This window comes from Saccostrea cucullata, unplaced genomic scaffold (assembly GCF_032062105.1).
Source record: "Saccostrea cucullata isolate Sc308-1 unplaced genomic scaffold, CSIRO_AGI_Scuc_v1 ctg78, whole genome shotgun sequence".
NCBI classification, from domain to species: domain Eukaryota; kingdom Metazoa; phylum Mollusca; class Bivalvia; order Ostreida; family Ostreidae; genus Saccostrea; species Saccostrea cuccullata.
Window position 1 is genome coordinate 628,671 of NW_026940638.1, and position 21,143 is coordinate 649,813.

The following is a 21,143-nucleotide window of genomic DNA, read 5'->3' on the forward strand; positions in this document are numbered from 1 at the left end:
TTCTGAATGAAAAGATTTTTAACAAAGAACATGCTGACAACAGATGCTGGGTGATAGCTAAGCTCACGTCCATCAGGGCCAGATAATCCAAAAGTTCCAAACAATCGAACAAAAAAAAAACCAACTTAAAATCAAACCATTCTGAACTTCTCTACAGTTTTATATTTTATTGAAATTGATTGTCTGATAAATGTAATAAATTCATGTTTGAAATGTTATTTTACAAAACATTTACATACAGATCAAAGATTTAGGGGAAAACGGAGGATAGGGCAGGCACATAAGGTACTGAGTAAAAATTATCCGTGAGTATTTCTTGATAATACAATGTGATTGTTTATGTTTTAATGTTTCTTTATACAGTAAAACACACTTTATAACAAAGTGCCAGGGATGGTTATTTTTGCTTCAATGCAAACATAATTCCATATTATGTATTGTAATTGCATATGCACCATTAAATATTTGTATATATATCCACTGAATTAAAGCTTTGGGGAAGGAAAATCACTGCGTTGAAAAAGTCATTTCATTCAAAGTTTGTTCACTATAAGTGTGTTTTACTGTAATTTGTACAATGTCATAGTATGATACAATGAATCCTGCATCAGACAACCTACGTGTATAGATAAAAATGTGCAGTATTTAAACAATTGTATGCATTAATTTATAAATGCAGTATGATTCAATGGATGTTTATGATAAAAAAAAAATGAAGAAAAAAAATATCAGTGATGAACACAAGATCTACGATACATATATGCTATAGTTTTTGTTCTAGTTTGGTCACAATGGCTGTTACAATGGATGAGGACAGGCTAGCTCCAGACCGTCATCACAACATGGCCTTGCTAGCATTGTCTCCGTTGACCTCTGCTACGACCTTCTGCTGTAATGGCGATGCCTCCTCCTTCTCCTCTATACCGTCCTGTAGCTCTAATTCTAAGTCTCCACACTGCTTCATCTGGGAGAAAACATTTCAGTTTTATGTGATTTTATGTGATATCATGTTACAAGGTTTGTTTGAACATTTCTATGGTTTGGATAAATGTAATGCATGAACACTTTTGAGTAAATACTTTTTTCAGAGATTGAGATGGTATAGTGGTATGGCTTTTATATACTTTTTATGCCTACTTGTAGGATGAAACTAAGAGATGTACCTCATCATATCGTACTCCAAATCTTAGAGGTTTCCTGATTTTCTCAGGTAAGAATGGACAGAAGACATCAAATATTGGACAGAAAAGCTTAGGGTCCATCTCGCTTGGCTTCTCAAACCCTAGAAATATCATCACTGGTATGTTATCAACAAGCCAAAAATAGAAATTCTCGAGATCACTGAGGAATCTTTACTCTGGGTGGATAAATGCTTGTAGTATATACAATGTAGCAATGCATGTGATATTGTCATACTATTATTAATGTCTTGCAGTGTTTTTTTTTCTCAATTTATATGTAAGTATGTTTTCTGTTGTTCCTTTTTTACCTGTGATTGCACTGACTAGCATTCCGACTGCTATAACCACTATCATGGCTGTTGCACTGTACCAGAGGTAAGATAAGGAATAGAATCTGTCCATAACATAACTGAAAAAAAAATAAGTATATATATCACTCTAAGTAAACATTACATTTCTAAATGTTAAGTATACAGTCAAACCTTCTTATCTCAAACTAGACGGGACCAAGAAAAAAAGGAAGAAATCAAATGATTTGAGATACTGTACATCACTAAATTTTAGCGACACCTTATTTTCGCGAGATAGTCATTGACTCTTGATAAGCGAGACAAAATTTTCACGAATTGTGGTCATTGCTCTATATAATCTTAAGAAATACTATTATACGCGAGAATTAAATTTTCGCGAGCACACTGTCTTGCGTAATTACGCGAAAATAAAGTTCTCGCGAATAAAAAGTGATTTACAGTATTCAGATACCATAATCTAGCGATGGAATCTAATTACTACATTGTTAATTTTGTTTAAATGTAGGTTTGTATTGGGTAATTAAATGCTTCATGTAGTGGACTGTTAGCATTTGTTAATCATGTCAGTGACTGAAGGAAGAACTTGAGACTTTATGACTAGGAAATAATTTTCCTGTTTATAAATCCAGGAATCCCCCATCATGTACTTACTATGAATCTTCCTTTACCATGTCTGCAGTGGTTGTGAGGGTGGCATTGACTGTAGAGACAAACAATGAGCTCTGTGTGGTGGTGTTAAGGTACAGGGAACTGTGGGTTGTCGGGGGAACTTTTGTGGTCAGATTCCAGTTGCAGCCCTCCACAGAGATGGGAGAGAAGGTGGCTACCTTGGGTTTGTGGATCTGGTACCCTACACTTATCCACAGCATGAAGACAAGGCTTGTCAACATACCAGTCACTGCACCCTGAATCATTTACATAAAAGATATACTGAAAATCACTAGTATTCAACTGGGTTTAATTTTATTGAATTCCTGACATGAAGAGACTTAACAATTCATGCCTCCCACCCTCAAAATGTTGAGATTGTTAATGCATGCACATGTATTTATTTATAACAAAAATGAGTAGTACTGGGGTAAATTATTTGATGTTAGACATTAATATGGACAGCAGATACATTATATGAGAATGTATGAAGTTTTGTCTTCTTCATTTCAAAAGTATAAGAAATATACATGTTTAGGGTTTTTGTCAAACAATGAACCAAAGCTATTGTACCATAATACCTTTTCATTTGCCCATGGAAAGAGCATTCCAAGTGTAAAAACACCCAGCAATGGCCCTCCTATGACTCCAAACAGTGCCAAAGCAGCCTAGAATAAAAACAATTTATGCTACTGTATTTACCAGAAAATCATTCCTGTCACTGAAGGATTTTTTGCTATTGTTGAGTCATAAGCCATTTTCTTTATAATCAAGTGTTTATTTGTATAATTGTATACTGAAACAAAATGAATTTAAGTCATAAAAATGCTTTTATGCCGTAAAATTCAGAGACATTTACAAAAGATGCAGTTTTCTTGCCTGGAGAACTCCTCCCAACAGAGATGCTACGTAGGTTAATCCTAGACAGATGAAGCCAAAGATGAGGGCTGAAAAGAACACGGGCAGATAAAACAGGTCAGTGCTCTCAATAAATATGTCAACAGCATTTCTTCAATTGTACAGAACGTTATCAAATGCAGAACAAAATGTTACCTATAATCTTTGATGCATAGGTGGCGATAACTTCGGAATTGATTCGTTTGACACAGAAAACTCGGAGGACATCTTCTAGAAGAACTGCTGCTATAGAGTTGAGTCCAGAGGACAAAGTACTGGAAAATGAAGTTACAACATCTTAATCAGTGACAGGTTTAGCAGGTAAGCACAGAATCTTTATAAACAAATATCAAGCAAATATTTTAATTTTAATCACCATAAATTCAGAGAAAAAAATCTTCATCTAATATTTCTTTGTTAGATAATATTTCAAAATTTTCCTACTCACAATTTATGCACTTCAAATAAACCCATTACTCAATACTGTAGTGTAAAAGTGTATACATACATGTAATAAACACATGGTATAATCCTACCACCTTTAAAGCTGTTTATGACAAGCAAATTCAAATATTGTGGTTCCCAGCTTTATTATCTTAATGGGTGAAATACCATTATTTATGGAATATTACTTCAAAAAAAAAAAAATTCAAATATGAACGCTCTATCATAATTTGTGTCATTCAAAAGTAATCAGCAAAGTTTTTTTTTTTTTTTTTGGAAAATTAGGTCAAATATGAATGCCAAGGTCAAGAGGTAAAAAAAGTCATTGCATACTTGGAGAAATCTGTCACAGATAATGCAGATGTCAAAAATGAAAGCCCTATCTCTTCTTAATCAAAAGTTATGATGAAAAATAATTTTTTTGAAAAGTAGGTCGAACTTCAAGGTCAAGGTAACAGGGTCAAATGTCACAGACATATATATTTAGAAAGGTTTTGTCACAGGTAATATACATAAGTCTTATCATTTGTCTTTCAAAAGTATGATCTATTTCAATTAATGTGAAAATTTTTAAAAAGTACATCAATCATTAAGATCAAGGTCATGGAATAATAAAATCATAGCATATTTGGAAAGGTCTTGTCACAAGTAATGTACAAGTAATGTGAAATATGAAAGTCTTATCCCTTCTTATTCAAAAGTTATGACAAGGTTAAAGTTTTTGATGGACAGACAGACAAATGAGATTTAATTAATCAAAATCCCCTCACTTTTGCGAAAGCGGTGGACAAAAGGGCAGGACTAAATCGAGTTGTAAGAGTTAAAAAGCAAATAACTTTTGGAGAGGGTAGGGAGGGGGCACCATACCAAAATATATTACAGGAGGAAAAAATAAATCAAATACATGTAATTAAAAAAATATATATATTCCTCAAAAATCTTATTCCATTGTAGAATTATTTTTTTTTTTTCAATATTTACTGAGTTTTTAAATAATAGGGGCGAACTCCATCTATATACGTGCGGTCTTTGCGGAGATTTATTAAACTACAGTATTTAATTAAAGGTAGCGTTTGATTACATCCCCCTTTCGAAAATTTATTAAATTTTTTAATTTAGAGTAGTTTTTGATTACATCTCCCCTTTCAAAACGCTGATCACCAGTTATCAGTGAATACCTTAGAGCACCAGAAAATAGACAGGACACGAATAGACCGGGGATCCCTGGGACATGTCCGAGGACATCCATCACAAACAGCGGAAGTAACTGTAGAACAAAAATCTATCAAATTAGTTATAGTCCTTGTGCTTATTGGATTGAGCCAAATATCAGGAAATTAAAATGTTAGAAACAAATTAAACAGACTCTAATCTCTTGTATATTTACAACACGACACAGTAACTACGCTCCCTAACTTAGAACAAGATTCGAATACAGCAAAACTCGAATATAACGAACGCTGATATAGCGAATTTGCGGCAATGAGTTTAAGATAACACACATGTATGTACCGCCAAAATCCTTAGATAAATCCATAACCCAGCCAATTAAAATTATCAAAGCTGAAGCAAAAAAAAGTAATTTTCACTACACCGCTTAGGTAGGTATGAGCAAATGTGTCATTTCTTATTTTGCAATCAAGATTCTTGGATCCGCGCCTATTTACTTGTACATGTAAATCTGTTTCTGCATTAGGCACTGATCAACGAAAGCAGTCCATGCCTATGCTGTAATAAGATACAATGTAGTGGTAATGAAAACTTTTTTGTAGCGGTTGTGGAAATATAGCTGTAATGTAATGCACCCAATCCCAAGTCTGGTTCAAAAAGACGAAATACTAAGTAGTCAAATATATTATAAAACAAATGCCTATCACTTGAAAAAAAGCTAAAAGAAATAAAGCTACGGAAAATTGGCTTAATTGATAAGTAAATAAGTAAAAAATAAAGCAAATGTTTCAGGCACAAAGTAGCATCATCTGATCTTCTGAGATACTTGCCTGGTCAGAAGCCGAGATTAACCCGTAGGTCTTGGGGTCACATGTCTCATAGAAGGCGTATATCACTGTACCAATCATAGCACAAATGTACAAAATGATGCACAGTCCGGGCCAATTCAACCAGTAAGCTCTACCGAAAAGGAATACCTATTAACTATGCGTATTTACATTTTTTTTGCTGCTAATGCATTGCATCCACTGAATAAATTTTCCTTATTTTCTTAAGAAAATCAAAAAAATGTACAATGACGTATATATATATATCAATTAAAAAATATTGAATCTACTTAATCCTACTTTAAATGATTTTTCGAATAGATATAAATTTAAACAATAAAATGTTCTTCTTTCTTTGTTATTGTTGCAGCTATTGCAGGAAAAAAAATGAATAACCCATTCACGCTGGTTAGGCTTTTTTTTTTAGGAACAACTGTAATTTTAATTCAACTACTTATAGCCAAAGAAATCATTTTATTGTTCAAATGTTAAAAAATGCGAGGTCTACATGTATGGTTTAACTCATACATTTGTGCTTTCTTTAAAGTTGAACACGTGACTGCGCGCTGAATTTGAGCTTGATTGGCGCCATACACGGAAAGCCACGTGAAGCAACCCCCAACAACACAGGTCCAAAAACTGTGGCGGATCGCAGGGTCGGGGTCAAAACTGAAACAGTAAATCATACATTCCTGACTCTGATATTTTATGAATAATTCGTTTGATAGTTTTCATAGACTTAAAATGACATTGAAAATCTTACTCCACAAAGTTGATGCGGCCAGATACCACGGAGCGTTCCCAGGCCTTAGCGAATCCCCCCACCTCTATACTGCCCTGAATTAGCACCGCTAGTAGTCCTGCCATCATCATACCGACCTGGAAGGTATCGGTCCATAGCACGGCCTTCATCCCGCCCTGTCAACCCATATACAGAGATTCGTGTCAGTTTTCATTCACTATTTATTAATCATAGCATGATTTTATTGAATTCATAGACTTGACAAGATTTTGTAGAGGAGGAAGTAAACCCCACCGCCTTCCTCTTTAAGACCATGTAAATACCGATAGCATTGAAAACGGACGATTTGGTAACATCGTTTGAGGACTGGTCACCGCTTTTTTTTTTTTTTACAATATTGACCCCGACACTTTTCACCCCGTCAGCTTTTTATGACTTATTTGTGATTTTATCCATACAACGGATAATTAACATTTTTTGTAAAAATATCTCACGATTTTTTTTTTTTTTTTGTAATATGACGTATTTGTGTTCTTAAAATAAAATGGCCACCTGTTATTATTTTATATGTATATTGAAATAGTAATTTTTTTTATAGGATAAATGGTATGGACTGCATCACAAATATCATTAAAAATACGTGTAACTATCATGAAACCTCGCCCCTTTCCCTCCTTTCGGTTAATATTTTATCATTCACTACCCATGCCCTTAAATTACAGTTCAGAATTCTTGCTAGGATTGCCTGTTGAAAATATTTTACCCATTGTAATACCTTCTGTAAAAAAGGTTTTATACTTGTGGAATGGTTTTGTTTTTACCCCCCCCCCACCCCCTTTTCAGTTTCCTGGTCACCCGTGTTTTGATATTGAAATGTTCAGATTATGACACCTTATTGATAAATGAAGTAAACAAAAATATGTAGCTTTATCGATATTGTCAATCCAGACCGAATAAATTATATTCAAATGATTTCATAAAATGGCAAGAAAAAGATCCATAAGTAACGTTTTAGTTGAATATATTAAAGCATCGTTTTAATATACTTACTATAGTTGTGTAGAATATACAGACTAAGCCTACTGCCCATATAGAACCCCATAATGTAAAACCAGTCACTGGAAAATAAGTACAAAACGATGTACATTCTAAATGTCAAAGTTATTATGATAAAAAAAACACAGTTTACATCAAACGAGTTAAACTTTTTAAATTTCACCAAAACTGACCTGCATTCAGGGCTAAAGATGGGGCATAAAGCACAATGGACATGTACAGTGTCTGAAGAAGAAAAAAAATACATCAGTAACGCGTTCCTTGAGGAATATTGTACATAAAGTAAATATAGTAAATATATACCTTTCTTACTGTCAGATTGTAAAATTCTCCATTCGTATTAATTTATTATAATAAGGACCTAATACAATTATACTATTAACATAAATTATGTACATGTACTAGTTTTTAACCACATTTTAAAGAATGAATAGCGCAATCTTCTTTATGAGAAAGATGTCGACTCCGATGATGTGATGTTCCACGACCATATAAACATTTCGTACATTGAACTCTTCGACCCTTAACATCTCACTCCATGCTCATTAGGTTTGCCATTTCCGAAAAGTTAAATCAAACAAAAAGGGACGGTTGTTTACAACTGCTTCCGCCATCAAGTAGCTGTCGTTAATTGCATAGTAGTTACTGTGAGTGTTTTGGTTAGCTTAAAATTAATGATGATCTGACCAATACAAAAAGATTAGTATACTGAACATATGTCTTCCTGGATTATAAAACTTTGTCAATACCCCCCCCCCCCCCCAAAAAAAAAAAAACCCATCAAAACGTGAGAGTGAGATACATATTAAGCCTTCTCTTTTTCTATATATTAAGAAAGAGTAAACTAAATTTGTTGACAGAGTTTGATATCGTTATTTGTCAGTATCTTGTTTAACGTCCCTCTCAAGAATTTTTCAGTTATATGGAGACGCCAGCTGAGGCCTGTTCAGCAGAGAGAACTGCCGGAGCGCTCACCAAAATTACTATTGGAGGTATAAGGAATTTTGGCGAGCGCTTGCGAACGTTCGCTCTGCTGAACAGGCCTCTGTTTCATAGCGTTAAAAATCAAATCGCATCAAAAATTCAAAATATCACAGTTTGGACCATTTCTTTGAGATCTTAAATACACTTTCACCCAAGAATATCAGATTCCTTGAAACGTCCATGAATATATTAGCAGAGATTACAATCCAAAACGTGACTTCATTTCAGATCTGTAATCTGTGACCTAAATCTACTTAATATATCCTTTTTTTCTTTTGTAAACAGCGTGCGTTCATTTCGAGCACTCTCTGTTCAAGCCTATAGCTCAGGAGCAGAATTCTTTATTAGCGTGATTGAATGCATTTGAACTGTTTGGTCGCTGTGTAACTTGACCTAAAAATTGAACAGCAGCTGTGGCAATGCAAACTGTGTTTTGTGGATGAAGGCTTTCATTTGTAAACAACTTACCATTTGAGTTACATATATAATGGCACCAATCGTCCTAGAAACCTTCCCGAATCGATGTTCCAAATACTGAAATTATAGTTTGAAAATGATAACCATTAAATATCTGTTCCCAAAATTGTGTGATTTCCAGAATAATTGGCTTTTAAATGGGTTGTACATGAGATTTAAGATGGTTGTACATCTTCGATTGCTTTTCTTTACAGATGGTGGAATATTCTTATAATATATTTTATTATACAAGAGAGCTAGCTCTATTTCATGTATGATTTGCTGTACCTGTAAAATATGCACGCTCAGATTTTACCTCGTATGAACTGGTTACGCGAAGTCTGTAAAATACAGGCATATAAACATGGGCTCCTCCAAGAATAACGAAAAAATAGCCCAGACCTATCCACCAGTAAATCGTGGTGTAGTTGTACATTTCAGCAGGTGTCCCCAGTAGAGTGATAGCGGACATGAAGCTAGCCAGGAGGGACAGGGCCACTGGAATTGGGTTCATGTCCCCTCCAGCCAGTAAAAAGTCCTTGGTGTTAGATTTCTGACGGTCTTTGATGGCATAAAATAATCCAATTCCTGCAGAACAAAACAATAATCCTGCAAAGAGAATATAATCCACAATCTGGAATTCATTTTTCTGTCCGGTCTGAAAACTGTACAGTCGATCTCCCGCCATGGTTCACCTTGTTGTGGACTTCTATCTGTGTCAGCTGCGCGACAATGCCAGCTATTTATGAATGACAAATGAACGTTACTACAACCTCTTTAGATTTATAGTGTGTGTGACTCGTGTGCTCAATATTTTGAACTGCTGAAGCAGGCGCCCCAGCGACCTTGATAGACATCTGGAGTGCCATGCACTATATACCTGTTTATTTTTAGATCAAAATTTTGCGGTATAGCAGATAAATTTTAATTCCACTTTTATCGGCCGCTGCACATTTTATCTGTACAAGTCCGTTGAGACCCGTCTTATCTGTTTAAATAAACTTAAGGATTTTTCCGCATTGACGCAAGTGCTTTTGTAACTCAACAACATCCTACCAAAGTGGCATACATTGGTGGGTGGTGCATTCTATTTTAAATCGGGATCGATGTTCACCTGATATTGTTTATATTGACAATGGTTACATAAAACATTTGGCAATCTTTATTGACGTGGAGGAAATTACTATATTAAATAAAGAATCATATAAGCATGTAAATTACTGGTCATTTATGTGATACGAAATGGGAAATTTGGCTGGTATATTTTGCCGACGTGAACAAATTCGGATTTTTATGTTTGGTTTGGATGCTGCCGGGAAAACTAGTATTCTTTACTATTACCATCTCGGAGAAGTTGTCACCACCATTCCTACCATGGGAATGAATGTAGAGACAGTGAAGTTTAAGAGTTTTGACTTGACAGTATGGGATGTAAGCACTCGTGATAAAATGAGGGTACTCTTGAGGCATTATCTCCCGAACACTCAGGCCGTGGTGTTTGTCGTGGACAGTGTCGACAGAGACAGAATTCCAGAAGTGAAAGAAGAACTACATAGAATTTTGTCTGAAGATGATCTAAAAGGTGTTCCTATTGCTTTTGCTTTGAACAAGAGAGATCTTCCCAAATGTTTGACAAAAGAAGAGATAATGATGAAATTAGAGATACAGAAAATCCAGAAAGACAGGCCATGTGAAACTTTTCTGACGACAATCAGACCTACAGACAAAGTAGAAACGGAGTTCGATAAATTAATGGAATGGATTGTCAATGAAGCAACCAAACGACGAAATGAACTTGCATTAATAAATCCAAAAGTGGATCGATTTTCTACCTACGTATGGCAACCAATCATGACATTAAGAAATATGATGTTTGAATGAAGATATTATATAAGTCTATACACTTTTGACAACAATTCTGAGAGTTTGAAAAAATTTGGTCTGTAACAATATTCACTAGGAAGTTTGTACTGGAAGAACAAATCAAGCTGGCAATCTTCTGGTAAATTAAATTGTCTAACTTTTCGTTTAATTCCATACATGGCTTTTTATCTCACATCCAGAATGAATAGATCTAAACCCTCTGTAGATTCAAATTAAATTGTAGAACAGAATAAATAATTTAAAATACAGCAAAATTTCATTTTCAGAGTTTATTGTTCAATTATAATTTTTTTTTTTTATAAAAGTAAAACATTTACTAATCTAAGTTCATTATTCAAAATTGTTACATGAGATCATTTTGTTGCCTTGATGCGAATACTAATTAGGTTATCTGCAATTTGGATACTGACTTTACTAATACCGATGACTGGATAAAGTCATTATTTTGAAATAATCGCTCATCTTTGATTCAACTGCTTTCTTTTAATGATATGTTTGAGAAGTAATTACTAGTAATGCATTCTTTACAGCATTAAGAATTACCAATTAAAAATGACGATATTTCAATTTATCAGCTGTTTTGATTTTATATAGCTTTGTATTTAGATTGATTGTACTCAGTACTACTCACCAAACTGCAAAATACATCAAAATGCGTATTTCTGAACAGTTTAAGCTTTTGCGAAAACATTTGAATATGAAAAAAACACTAACTATATTTTATCGAACTTAACAATTTGTTTATCAAAATGAAAAATATACTTGTAATTATGTTCGCCGCAAAAGGGTTACTATTTACATCTTCGTGATGTTTCTAGTGGTAGTTTTACTGAATGACAAATTTTTCTTATACGTTAGTCATCTTCTTCCTATTTTCCAATAAGTTAACTTAAGTAAATCTACATCCGTAAGTATGCATATATTTACATGTGTACTATTCCATGGTAAGGGCGCTGAAATTAGTGATTAGCTCATTCTCTTTATTATGCTGATCAACTTAATTCCTCGCATTCTTTAAAGGAAGTCATTGCAATTGAAAAGAAACGTTCAACGTGTGTATGAGTAACTGTGGTCAAACCAAAGAATTTAATAAGGGACAGTCGTCTTTGGCCAAACAAAATTCAGGTCGGGCTCGATGTTTGTATTTAAATTATTTACATTGACAACATGTAACATATGACGTGGAACTAATACATGCTTGATAATATTTTATTAAATGGATACACCTTAATAATAATTTAGGGACAGTATGGGGAATTCGTCAGCCAAGAGACAACCTGTGAGGATTTTGGTATTGGGATTGTACGACTCAGGGAAAACCAGCATTCTACACTACTCAAAACTTGGAGAAGTTGTAACAACAACACCTATGATTGGCTTTACTGTCGAAACTTTGATAAACAAGCGGTTAATTTTGACTGGGTGGGATGTAGGGGGTCGAGATAAAATTCGTCCCTTGTACAGACATTATTATTCAAATAATGACGCCTTGATTTTTGTTGTGGATAGTAGTGATGAAGATGAACTTGAAAGAGCTAAAGAGGAATTAATGAGACATTTGTCTGAGACCGAGTTGCAGAATATGCCACTAGCCATTGCCTTTCACAAATGGGATAAACATAAGCACATGACAATCTCAAAGATGCAAGATGCATTTGGAGTGTCAGGAATCAGGAAAAGTAGACCTTGTGAAGCATTCGCGACGTCAGTGATTTGTGATGATGGAATGGAACTTAAGCGAATGTTATACTGGGTCTATGAGGTCGTCAGAGAAAGGCAGGACTCCGTCAAACAGACTCAGTCTAATGAGGCTCACTCTCTAGACTTCGTGGAACGCGCTCTAACGAAATTCAAAACTCTACTATTTAATTAATTTGTGTAGATATCAGATATTCAGACGCTTGGAGAAAAAGTATTGAGGATAATTCTCGGATAAATTACAGGGCTCTAACAATTTTTGTGTGTAGTTTTAATCATGATCTTCTAAACACAAAAGGCAGCAACATGGTTTTTGGATGCTGAAAAAACATTAATACAGCGTGAAAGTATAAACATTTCATCTAGCTTATATCGAATATACTAAGATATTTTTCAATAATAGAAACAATAGTTAAATATTATGTGAAATAAAGCAATATACCCAACCTTTCATCAAAAAGTGCGGGTGACAAACATTCACAAAATTAATGGTGTTGATATGTACTTCAAATACTTGTACAAACTACAAAGTATATATTTGATAAATGTACAGTAAAAATGAATAATTTTTTTCTCTCTGTTCACTTCAAATTTTTTTCAATAATTATACTTTAATTCACTGCATCAAACTTAGGTAAATTACACATTAACACTGAAAGAAAAACCTAGTGAATTTAACTAGTGTGCCTCGTAAAACGTTGGTCGTGATTAGTAATCTTTCTGTTTACCGGCTAAGATTGTAAGTTGTGGAGCGGGAGTCGTATAGATACTTAGATACATAGTGAAAGTTACTTATCAATTCTAGATTTACTAATAGTATCTAGTAAATATACCCAATACCTAGTAAAACTATTTTAAGTTAGTGAATTTATGGACATTGAATTTACTAATTTTCGTAGTGATTTTAACTAGTTATTTTTTACATGTTACAAATGCTTTTTTCAAGTCAAAGGGGAACCTCACTCCTCCTACACACCTAATCCCACCTCTACAGTTTCCGGGGGCCTGGGTTTATGATCCTCACTCCCCCTACACACCTAATCCCACCTCTACAGTTTCCGGGGGCCTGGGTTTATGATCCTCACTCCCCCTACACACCTAATCCCACCTCTACAGTTTCCGGGGCCTGGATTTATGACAAGTTCACGGATATATGTATTGTTTGTCGATTTTAGATTGGTCTTGTTCTTTATCTTCACCTTTTCTCATTGATTGTGTATGTGACCTATGTGCTCAATATTTTGAAGTTTTGAAGAAGTCGCCTTAACGAATTTGAAGACAGCTAGAGTAAAATGCACTAAAGCGTAGTTTTTATAAAAATTCTGAGGTAAAACAGATAGATTTTGATTTCATCGGCCGTTTAATCCCGGTTAAGTCCCTGCAACCGGATACTGCCTGCTGAAGACCGCATGTTAATGTCAGAGATTTTGTTGCCCACAGAATATCGATGTCTGGCACTGGCCAACACAGTATCACCCGACTTCTCAATAGACAATCGCCCGCGTGGCGCAGTGGTTAGATCGTCTGCTTTAGAGTCGCGAAGTAAGGAGTTAATCCTTACGTCGCAGGTTCGAATACCACTGTGGGACGTGGAGACCTGCCCTTCGGATGAGACCGTATAAACCGAGGTCGCGTGTCGCAGTAGGTGCTGGCACGAAAAAGATCCCTCCCAGCTCAATGGCCCTTAGTGCCGGGTAAAGGACAAAATTTGCAGCTCTCCACCGGCAAGTGGTGGCGTCTCCATATGAGTGAAAATTTTTCGAGAGGGACGTTAAACAATATACAATCAATCAATAGACAATATATTTGGGATGAAATAGAAAGACGGTAACGTCGTTTACAGAAGCAGTGTTTGAGATTTAAGCGAAAAAGACCAATATTTGGAACAGCATACCCAAGACATTCTTTTCTTTTAACAATTTGGCGTCATCATTCAATGAGATGACGGTGTCAAACATGCGTAAACGCAAATAGTGACCGTGGTATTGTTCGTAAATCGCCTTTCAAGCACCAGAGTCTTTCTAACGTCCTGTACAGGTGACATTATGAGGTAAATAAAAATCAAATCCAATTATATATAAACAGTACATTTCTGTATCATGTTACGAAATAGATTGTATTGTGTTTCATTTCATTTTATTTTATTCAGGTGAAAAAATATCACAGAATGTCATGATTCACATTTTAAAAAATACAGATTAGTCCAGTATATAAAAACCCGCATGTTATCTCAGCACTATGCTACTAAATAAAGATCTAAGTTGAACATATGATTACCCACAAAAGCCTTTTAAATAGCTTATTTCCAATGGGGTCCTCAAATAACAAATATGTTAGTAACAAAAATTACATTACTGTTGGAATTTAGGCAGGGTATTTTCTTAAATATAGCATAATGCTTTGAAAATGACGTTTCCTAATAACTCATTTTACCTTAAGAATTATCACAATAATGCTTATAAAATTAAAATAAATAAATAGATTGTATTGTGATTTATATTTTATGAATGATTTATCGAGTCATCCTAAAAGCAAAGTTAGTGATCATATCATATTGTGTACAACCCCATATTTTTTTCTGCATCAAACCGACAAAGTGATCACAAGTAGTGTCCGAAATAAAAATGTATATTGTCATTCAAACATCATGCTTTTCATTTTCATTATTGGTTGCCATACGTAGGTAGAAAACCGATCAACTTTTGGATTTGTTAATGAAAGCTCATTTCGTCGTTTGACAGTATTATTAGTTATCCATTCCATTAATTTATCGAACTCTGTTTCCACTTTGTCTGTGGGTCTGATTGTTGTCAGAAAAGCTTCACAAGGTCTATCTTTCTGGATTTTCTTTATCTCTAATTTTTCCATTATCTCTTCTTTTGTCATACAATTGGGAAGATCTCTCTTATTCAAAGCCAGAGCAATAGGAACATCTTTCAGTTCATCTTCAGACAAAATTCTATGTAGTTCTTCTTTCACTTCTAAGATTCTGTCACTGTCGACACTGTCGACGACAAACACTAAAGCCTGGGTGTTCTGGTAATAATGCCTCCAGAGTGGTCTAATTTTATCTCGAGTGCCTACATCCCATACTGTCAAGTCAAGATTTTTAAATTTCACTGTCTCCACATTAAATCCTATGGTAGGAATAGTTGTGACAACTTCTCCAAGATGGTAATAGTAAAGAATGCTAGTTTTTCCAGCAGCATCCAGACCAAGCATCAAAATCCGCACTTTTTCACGTCGGCAAAATATACCAGCCAAATTTCCCATTTTGTTTTACATGAATGACCAGTATATCAGTATATCTCTACATGTTTAAATGCTTCTATATTTAATACTGTCATTTCCTCCACGTCAATAAGGATTGCAACATCGGAAGTAAATATTACAAAGGTAAATTATAAACAATGCGTGTGGACATCGATCCCGATGTAAAAACACGATTGAACTATCCACCTTATGTTATACTTCGTTACATGTATTAAACTGTTTCTTAATCTGCCACTTTAAAATTGTTGGGTATCAAAACCGCCTGCATAAATGTGGGAACACCCTCAAGTTAATTCAACAGATAAGACGGATCTCAAAAACTTACACATGAAATATGCATCAGCCGATGAATTATCTATTTTACCCGCACAGAAATTCTAACTATAAAAAAAGATTAGTGCACGTCACTCTACCAAGTTCTCTAAGGCGGCTGCTATCGAACTTCAAAAAATTGAGCACTGTCAAATAAATGAAAAAAGATGAATATAAATAAACATCAATCGAAAATAAAAAAAAAAACAAATCTGTGGACAAAGACATTAGCGCAGACCCCTGGAGTCACCAGAGGTGAGTCCAGATATTTAAGAGGAGTGAGGATTCTTTTGACTGGCCACACCCGCCATGAACCCCATGTACTGACCAAATAGATAGTCAAATTTAGTATTTTAACTCCCTCTCGAGAATTTTTCACTCACATGGAGACGCCACCACTTGCCAGTGGAGAGCTGCATATTTTGTCTTATACTCGGCACTGAGGGCCATTGAGCAGGGAGGGATCTTTTTCGTGCCAGCACCTACTGCGACACGGGAACTCGATTTATATGGTATCATCCGAAGGACCGGTCTCCGTGTCCCACATTGGGATTCGAACCTGCGACGTTAGAATCAAATCCTTACTTCGCGACTCTAGAACAGATGCTCTAACCTCTGCGCCACGCGGGCGTCCAAATAGTATAAAATATGTCAACCAAAAACGACCCAATGGAAGATTAAATTGGCTTTCAAGGTCATTATAACGACTATACAATTTAAGAAATGCTGACTTGGATTTTTCATACGTCATAAAACGACAATGAATTGTAGGACGTTAGAAAGACTGCACAGTGCTTGAAAGGCGATTTTCAAACGATACCGCGTATGACCACTATTTGCGTTCACGCATGTGTGACATCGGCTTCTCACTGATGATGCTTTTGTTCAATAATGCTTAGAAAGTATTGTTCTATTGATTAATTCTTGGCCTAAATCTCCAACACCACTTACTGGCTTCATTAACGACGTTACCGTCTTTCCATTTTATCCCAATGTATTTGTGATATGTCAGGTGTAAGTGATGACCATGGAAAGGTTTGCATCGATATTCTGATGGGCAATCAAGTTTCTGACAACAACGTACGGTCTGGCATTATCCTGTTGCAGGATAATAGGATATTTTTCGTTTCCGTGAGAATAGATTTTTTCGTCGCTGTAGCCAATCCCTGTCAATTATGTTTCCATTGATGATCTGAAGATGTGTCCTATGGCTTGCGTAATTCCAACCCCTCCAAAAGTGTATTAAGTGTAGTCAACAGTGCAAGCATCCGAATAAGGCTCCCCATCCCCGCGACTAACCCTCCAGCGACCGTCACAGATATGCAAATTAAATCTCGATTCATCAGTGAACAAAACATTGGTCCGATCTTGAAAATATGTAACTCTTATGTTTCCGACACCATGCTAATCCTGCAGTTCGATGACGTTGAAGCAATGTTGGATGCATCGCAGGACGTCTACTGATTTTAAATCCACTTAAGCGAATACGTAAAGTGCTTGCAATTATGCGCCTAAAACCCGGGATACTAGGAACAGTCAATGTAGCCGTCGTCTGAAAACGATTTCATAGAAGACCTAGCCTATAGTTATCAATTAATCGTGGCAAACCAACGTCACCAGGAGAATGTTCTGATGTCGATCCAAAATGTTAGACTGTCACTGATTCTTATCAGTAAAAAGAGATTTTTGAACAAACTCGGTTATTTTGGCACGCACTCTTTGACACGAACACTATGGTTGAGATACAACGGTTACATAAAAAAGAACATGCTTTCCACGAAAAGTAAATAGAATGGGAAATCCTAATCGCCGGCGTGGCGCAGTGGTAAGAGCATCTGCTCTAGAGTCCGGAGTAAGGAGTATGTCCTAAAGTTGCGGGTTCGAATCAAACTTTTGGATGTGGAGACTGGTCCTTCGGATGATACCGCATAAACGAGGTTTCTTGTCACAGTAGGAACTGACACAAAAGTTCCCTCTCTCTTAAAATAGTCCTGAGTGCCGAGTATAGGACAAAATTTGCAGATCTCGGCAAATGTCAGTTCCATCTAACCCTCCTAATATTACACCAGCAATCGAAGATCTAGACGTAGACTGGGGACCACCTACTAAAGTGGAAATAATAATAGCCTTAATACAGATGAGGAATAGCAAGTCAGGAGGGCCTGATAATATACCGGCCGAGGCACTTAAAGCTGATTTTCACAACTCAGCCGACATACTCCACCCACTTTTTCTGAAAATATGGGAGGTACGTAGAAACAATTCCAGAAGAATGGAAAGAAGGATACCTCATCAAACTTAAAAAAAAAAGAGACCTCAGCAATTATGCCAACTATAGAGGAATAGCACTGTTTGATGTTCCAGGGAAGGTATTTAATAGGGTCATACTAAAAGAATGAAAAAAGAAGTGGATGATAAACTACATGATCAACAAGCCAAATTTCGTAAAAATAGATCTTGGACGGATCAAATAGCAACGTTGCGCATTATCATCGAGCAATGTACTGAGTGAAACTCCTCCCTTTATGTAGTCTTCATAGATTACGAGAAAGCCTTTAACGGTGTTGACTGGGAGACAATATGGAAACTTCTGGGGCCTTATGGAGTTCCTTGTAAACTTGTAAATATCATCCGCAACTCTTATGAACACCTGATATGCAGGGTCATACACGGAGGACAAATATCGGAATTATTAGAAGTAAAAACAGGAGTTGTCAGGGATTACTATTCTCATAGTCATTCTTTCTGTATCTTCTTGCAATTGACTAGATAATGAAATCATCAAGAGACAAAGGGAGAAATGGATTACAGTGGTCACCATGGTCACAGTTAGATGATCAAGACTTCGTGGATGACCTGGCACTCCTATCACATACCCAGGCAAAAATGCAGAAGAAAATTACAACAGTGGCAGAAACATCAGCACAGATAGGACTTAATATCAATATTGCAAAAACAAAGATCCTAAGCACAATCACATGCTTAAACATAGCACGAAAGGATTTTGATCGTATGTTGTTTAACGTCCCTCTCGAGAATTTTCACTCATACTGAGACGCCTATACTTGCCGGTGGAGAGCTGCAATTTTTTTGTCCTATACTCGGCACTTAGGGCCATTGAGCAGGGAGGGATCTTTTTCGTGCCAGCACCTACTGCGGCACGGGACCTCGGTTTATACGGTCTAATCCAAAGGAACGGTCTCCATGTCCCACAGTAGGATTTGAATCCATGACGTAAGGATCAACTCCTTACTTCGCGACTCTAGATCAGACGCACTAACCACTGCGCAATGCGGGAGACTTAGCATGAAAGGAAATAGAGGAAGTAGAATATTTCACCTACTTTGGCAGTATAGTGGACCAACAAGGAGAAACTGAAGCCGACATAAGAGCAAGAATAGGAAAGACCACAGTAGCAATCCTGCAACTTGGAAACATCTGGAAGACCAAAGGAATTACAACACGCACCGAAGTTAGGCTTTTTAACAACAATGTTAAGACTGTACTCTTCTATGGTTCTGAGACATGGAGGATGACCGTAACCAAAAACAGACATGATCCAGACATTTATCAACTCTTGTCTGAGACGCATCCTCCAGATTAGATAGCCAAACAAAACCAGTAACATCAATTTGTGGCGGGGAACAAACCAAGCCCCTAAAGAAGAAGAATTAATGCAGAGAAAAAGGATGTGTATAAGGCATACTTTACGCAAGGTCCACAATAACATCACAAGGCAAGCCCTATCCTGGAACCCCCAAGGAAAACGTAGGCCAAAGAACATCTTGCGGAGAGATTTGGAAGCAAATGTCAAAAGAATGGGCAAGAATTGTAAGAGGTAGAATGCATTGGTCTGGATAGAGGGGCCTGGTGGAATCTTGTCAGCGTACTATGCCCCAAACGAGGTAGCTGGCATAACAAAACAAACAAAATCGACAAATGGTGGCGCCTCTATATGAGTGAAGATTTCATGAGACGGACGTTAAACAAAATACAAACATGTAAATCCTGACCCACCCACCCCAATGAAACTAGCCAAGATTAAAATTACAACAAAAGTATTCTCTACATGAAAACATGCACAGCAATGTATAAATTGTGGATCTAGTGTTCTTTAAAAGGATTTATATTCCAATGTTACATGTATTGGCTTTTTTGGCATATTGTACTGCGGCACTCTAGCCTCACCGTGGATTTTCACATGTGTAATCAAAACTACGTGGAAATCTTAACACATTCATTTTATTTCTAGTGGTCCTGCCTGCTGTTTTTAGGACAAAATAATCCCTTGTAGAAGAACTCAAGGGTGGAAAAAGCCATGCAATATAATGCCAAGATTGCACCTGAGATGCTAAGAAGATAAGAAATAAAGAAAGGAAGGTAATGGTGCAGAAAGCGGACTGGAAAATGATAAATTACTAGTAGTGGGCATGAAAGCAAAAGTAAGGAGGGTTTGGAAACGAGAGAGAGAGAGAGAGAGACGTGGAATACCCGCAGTCAAGGCAAATATTCAGAAAAGGAAATAAATGATGAACTGAGAAAAGCCAGAACATAGGAAATTGTAGGAAAAGGTGCAGATGGCTAGGTGTCTTCCCATGCATCATAAACCTAGGATTTTTACAGTTCTTCGCCAAAACTACAGCTACCACAATCACTCTCTAAGAAAAATTCAAGGTGGCTTATTATAAAGCCAATCATGTTCTCACCTTGGGGGACTCAAAAGAGGAGAATATTCAAAGATAAAAAAAAAAAAAAAGTAAAAATTGAAAATTTTCTCAGTCACTGCTTACTCCCATCCCCAAGTTCCTAGCAAGGAGTTGAAACGACGGATGGATGGGCCTGCCTGATTACGTTCTGATTATTGTAGGTGTCATTGCTTCTGACATCAAGGCGAGGCTTGAGGACAACAAGGAAAGACTGGTGACACTGGAAAGACCATTCACGGTACAAAAGAGGTGATGAGGACCATGAACCTTAATCACAGCTACCACAGTTATAAGCAACCTAGAAAAAATAAATCTTCCTGGAGGATAGGAGGTTGAAAGGCTCAATACAGATTTATGACGACAACAACCAGGCTTCTACAAAGGACTCTGAATGGCAAAGAGGTTGACGAAACTTGATGTCACTGTTGAAAGAATTGCAAAATTACATGAGGCTTGCGAATGCACCAAACATAGGCAGGGTGTCGACCTGAGGTCATTCGGCAGCAGTGCACAGTTCTGTATTCCAGCTGGCGAGACACAAGCAGTTTATATTT

The 21,143-nt window shown here is 36.3% G+C and overlaps 4 protein-coding genes and 1 pseudogene across 4 annotated transcripts; 3 read left to right on the forward strand and 2 right to left on the reverse strand.

The window, feature by feature from the left end:
- Positions 1–136: 136 nt before the first annotated feature.
- Positions 137–9,522, reverse strand: LOC134255845 (sodium-coupled monocarboxylate transporter 1-like). The gene is made up of 15 exons (XM_062738408.1): positions 9,033–9,522; positions 8,729–8,794; positions 7,450–7,501; positions 7,271–7,338; positions 6,242–6,396; positions 6,007–6,147; positions 5,482–5,611; positions 4,660–4,748; positions 3,194–3,312; positions 3,020–3,087; positions 2,722–2,808; positions 2,144–2,397; positions 1,490–1,590; positions 1,164–1,282; positions 137–964 (listed from the first exon to the last, which is right to left on the reverse strand). Exons 1-15 carry the CDS (start codon positions 9,402–9,404, stop codon positions 836–838), a joined length of 1,950 nt encoding a protein of 649 aa, XP_062594392.1. The 5' UTR covers positions 9,405–9,522; the 3' UTR covers positions 137–835.
- LOC134255848 (uncharacterized) lies at positions 3,254–12,802 on the forward strand. Its single transcript, XM_062738412.1, has 2 exons — positions 3,254–3,358; positions 11,849–12,802. Exon 2 carries the CDS (start codon positions 11,850–11,852, stop codon positions 12,471–12,473), a length of 624 nt encoding a protein of 207 aa, XP_062594396.1. The 5' UTR covers positions 3,254–3,358; position 11,849; the 3' UTR covers positions 12,474–12,802.
- LOC134255847 (uncharacterized) lies at positions 9,516–10,618 on the forward strand. The gene has a single exon (XM_062738411.1). It carries the CDS (start codon positions 9,959–9,961, stop codon positions 10,595–10,597), a length of 639 nt encoding a protein of 212 aa, XP_062594395.1. The 5' UTR covers positions 9,516–9,958; the 3' UTR covers positions 10,598–10,618.
- Positions 12,803–14,576: 1,774 nt separating the features above from the next.
- On the reverse strand, positions 14,577–15,687 carry LOC134255893 (uncharacterized). The gene has a single exon (XM_062738485.1). The coding sequence runs from the start codon at positions 15,569–15,571 to the stop codon at positions 14,933–14,935; it is 639 nt and encodes a 212-aa protein (XP_062594469.1). The 5' UTR covers positions 15,572–15,687; the 3' UTR covers positions 14,577–14,932.
- Positions 15,688–17,915: 2,228 nt separating this feature from the next.
- LOC134255831 (uncharacterized) lies at positions 17,916–20,842 on the forward strand (annotated as a pseudogene).
- Positions 20,843–21,143: the final 301 nt, after the last annotated feature.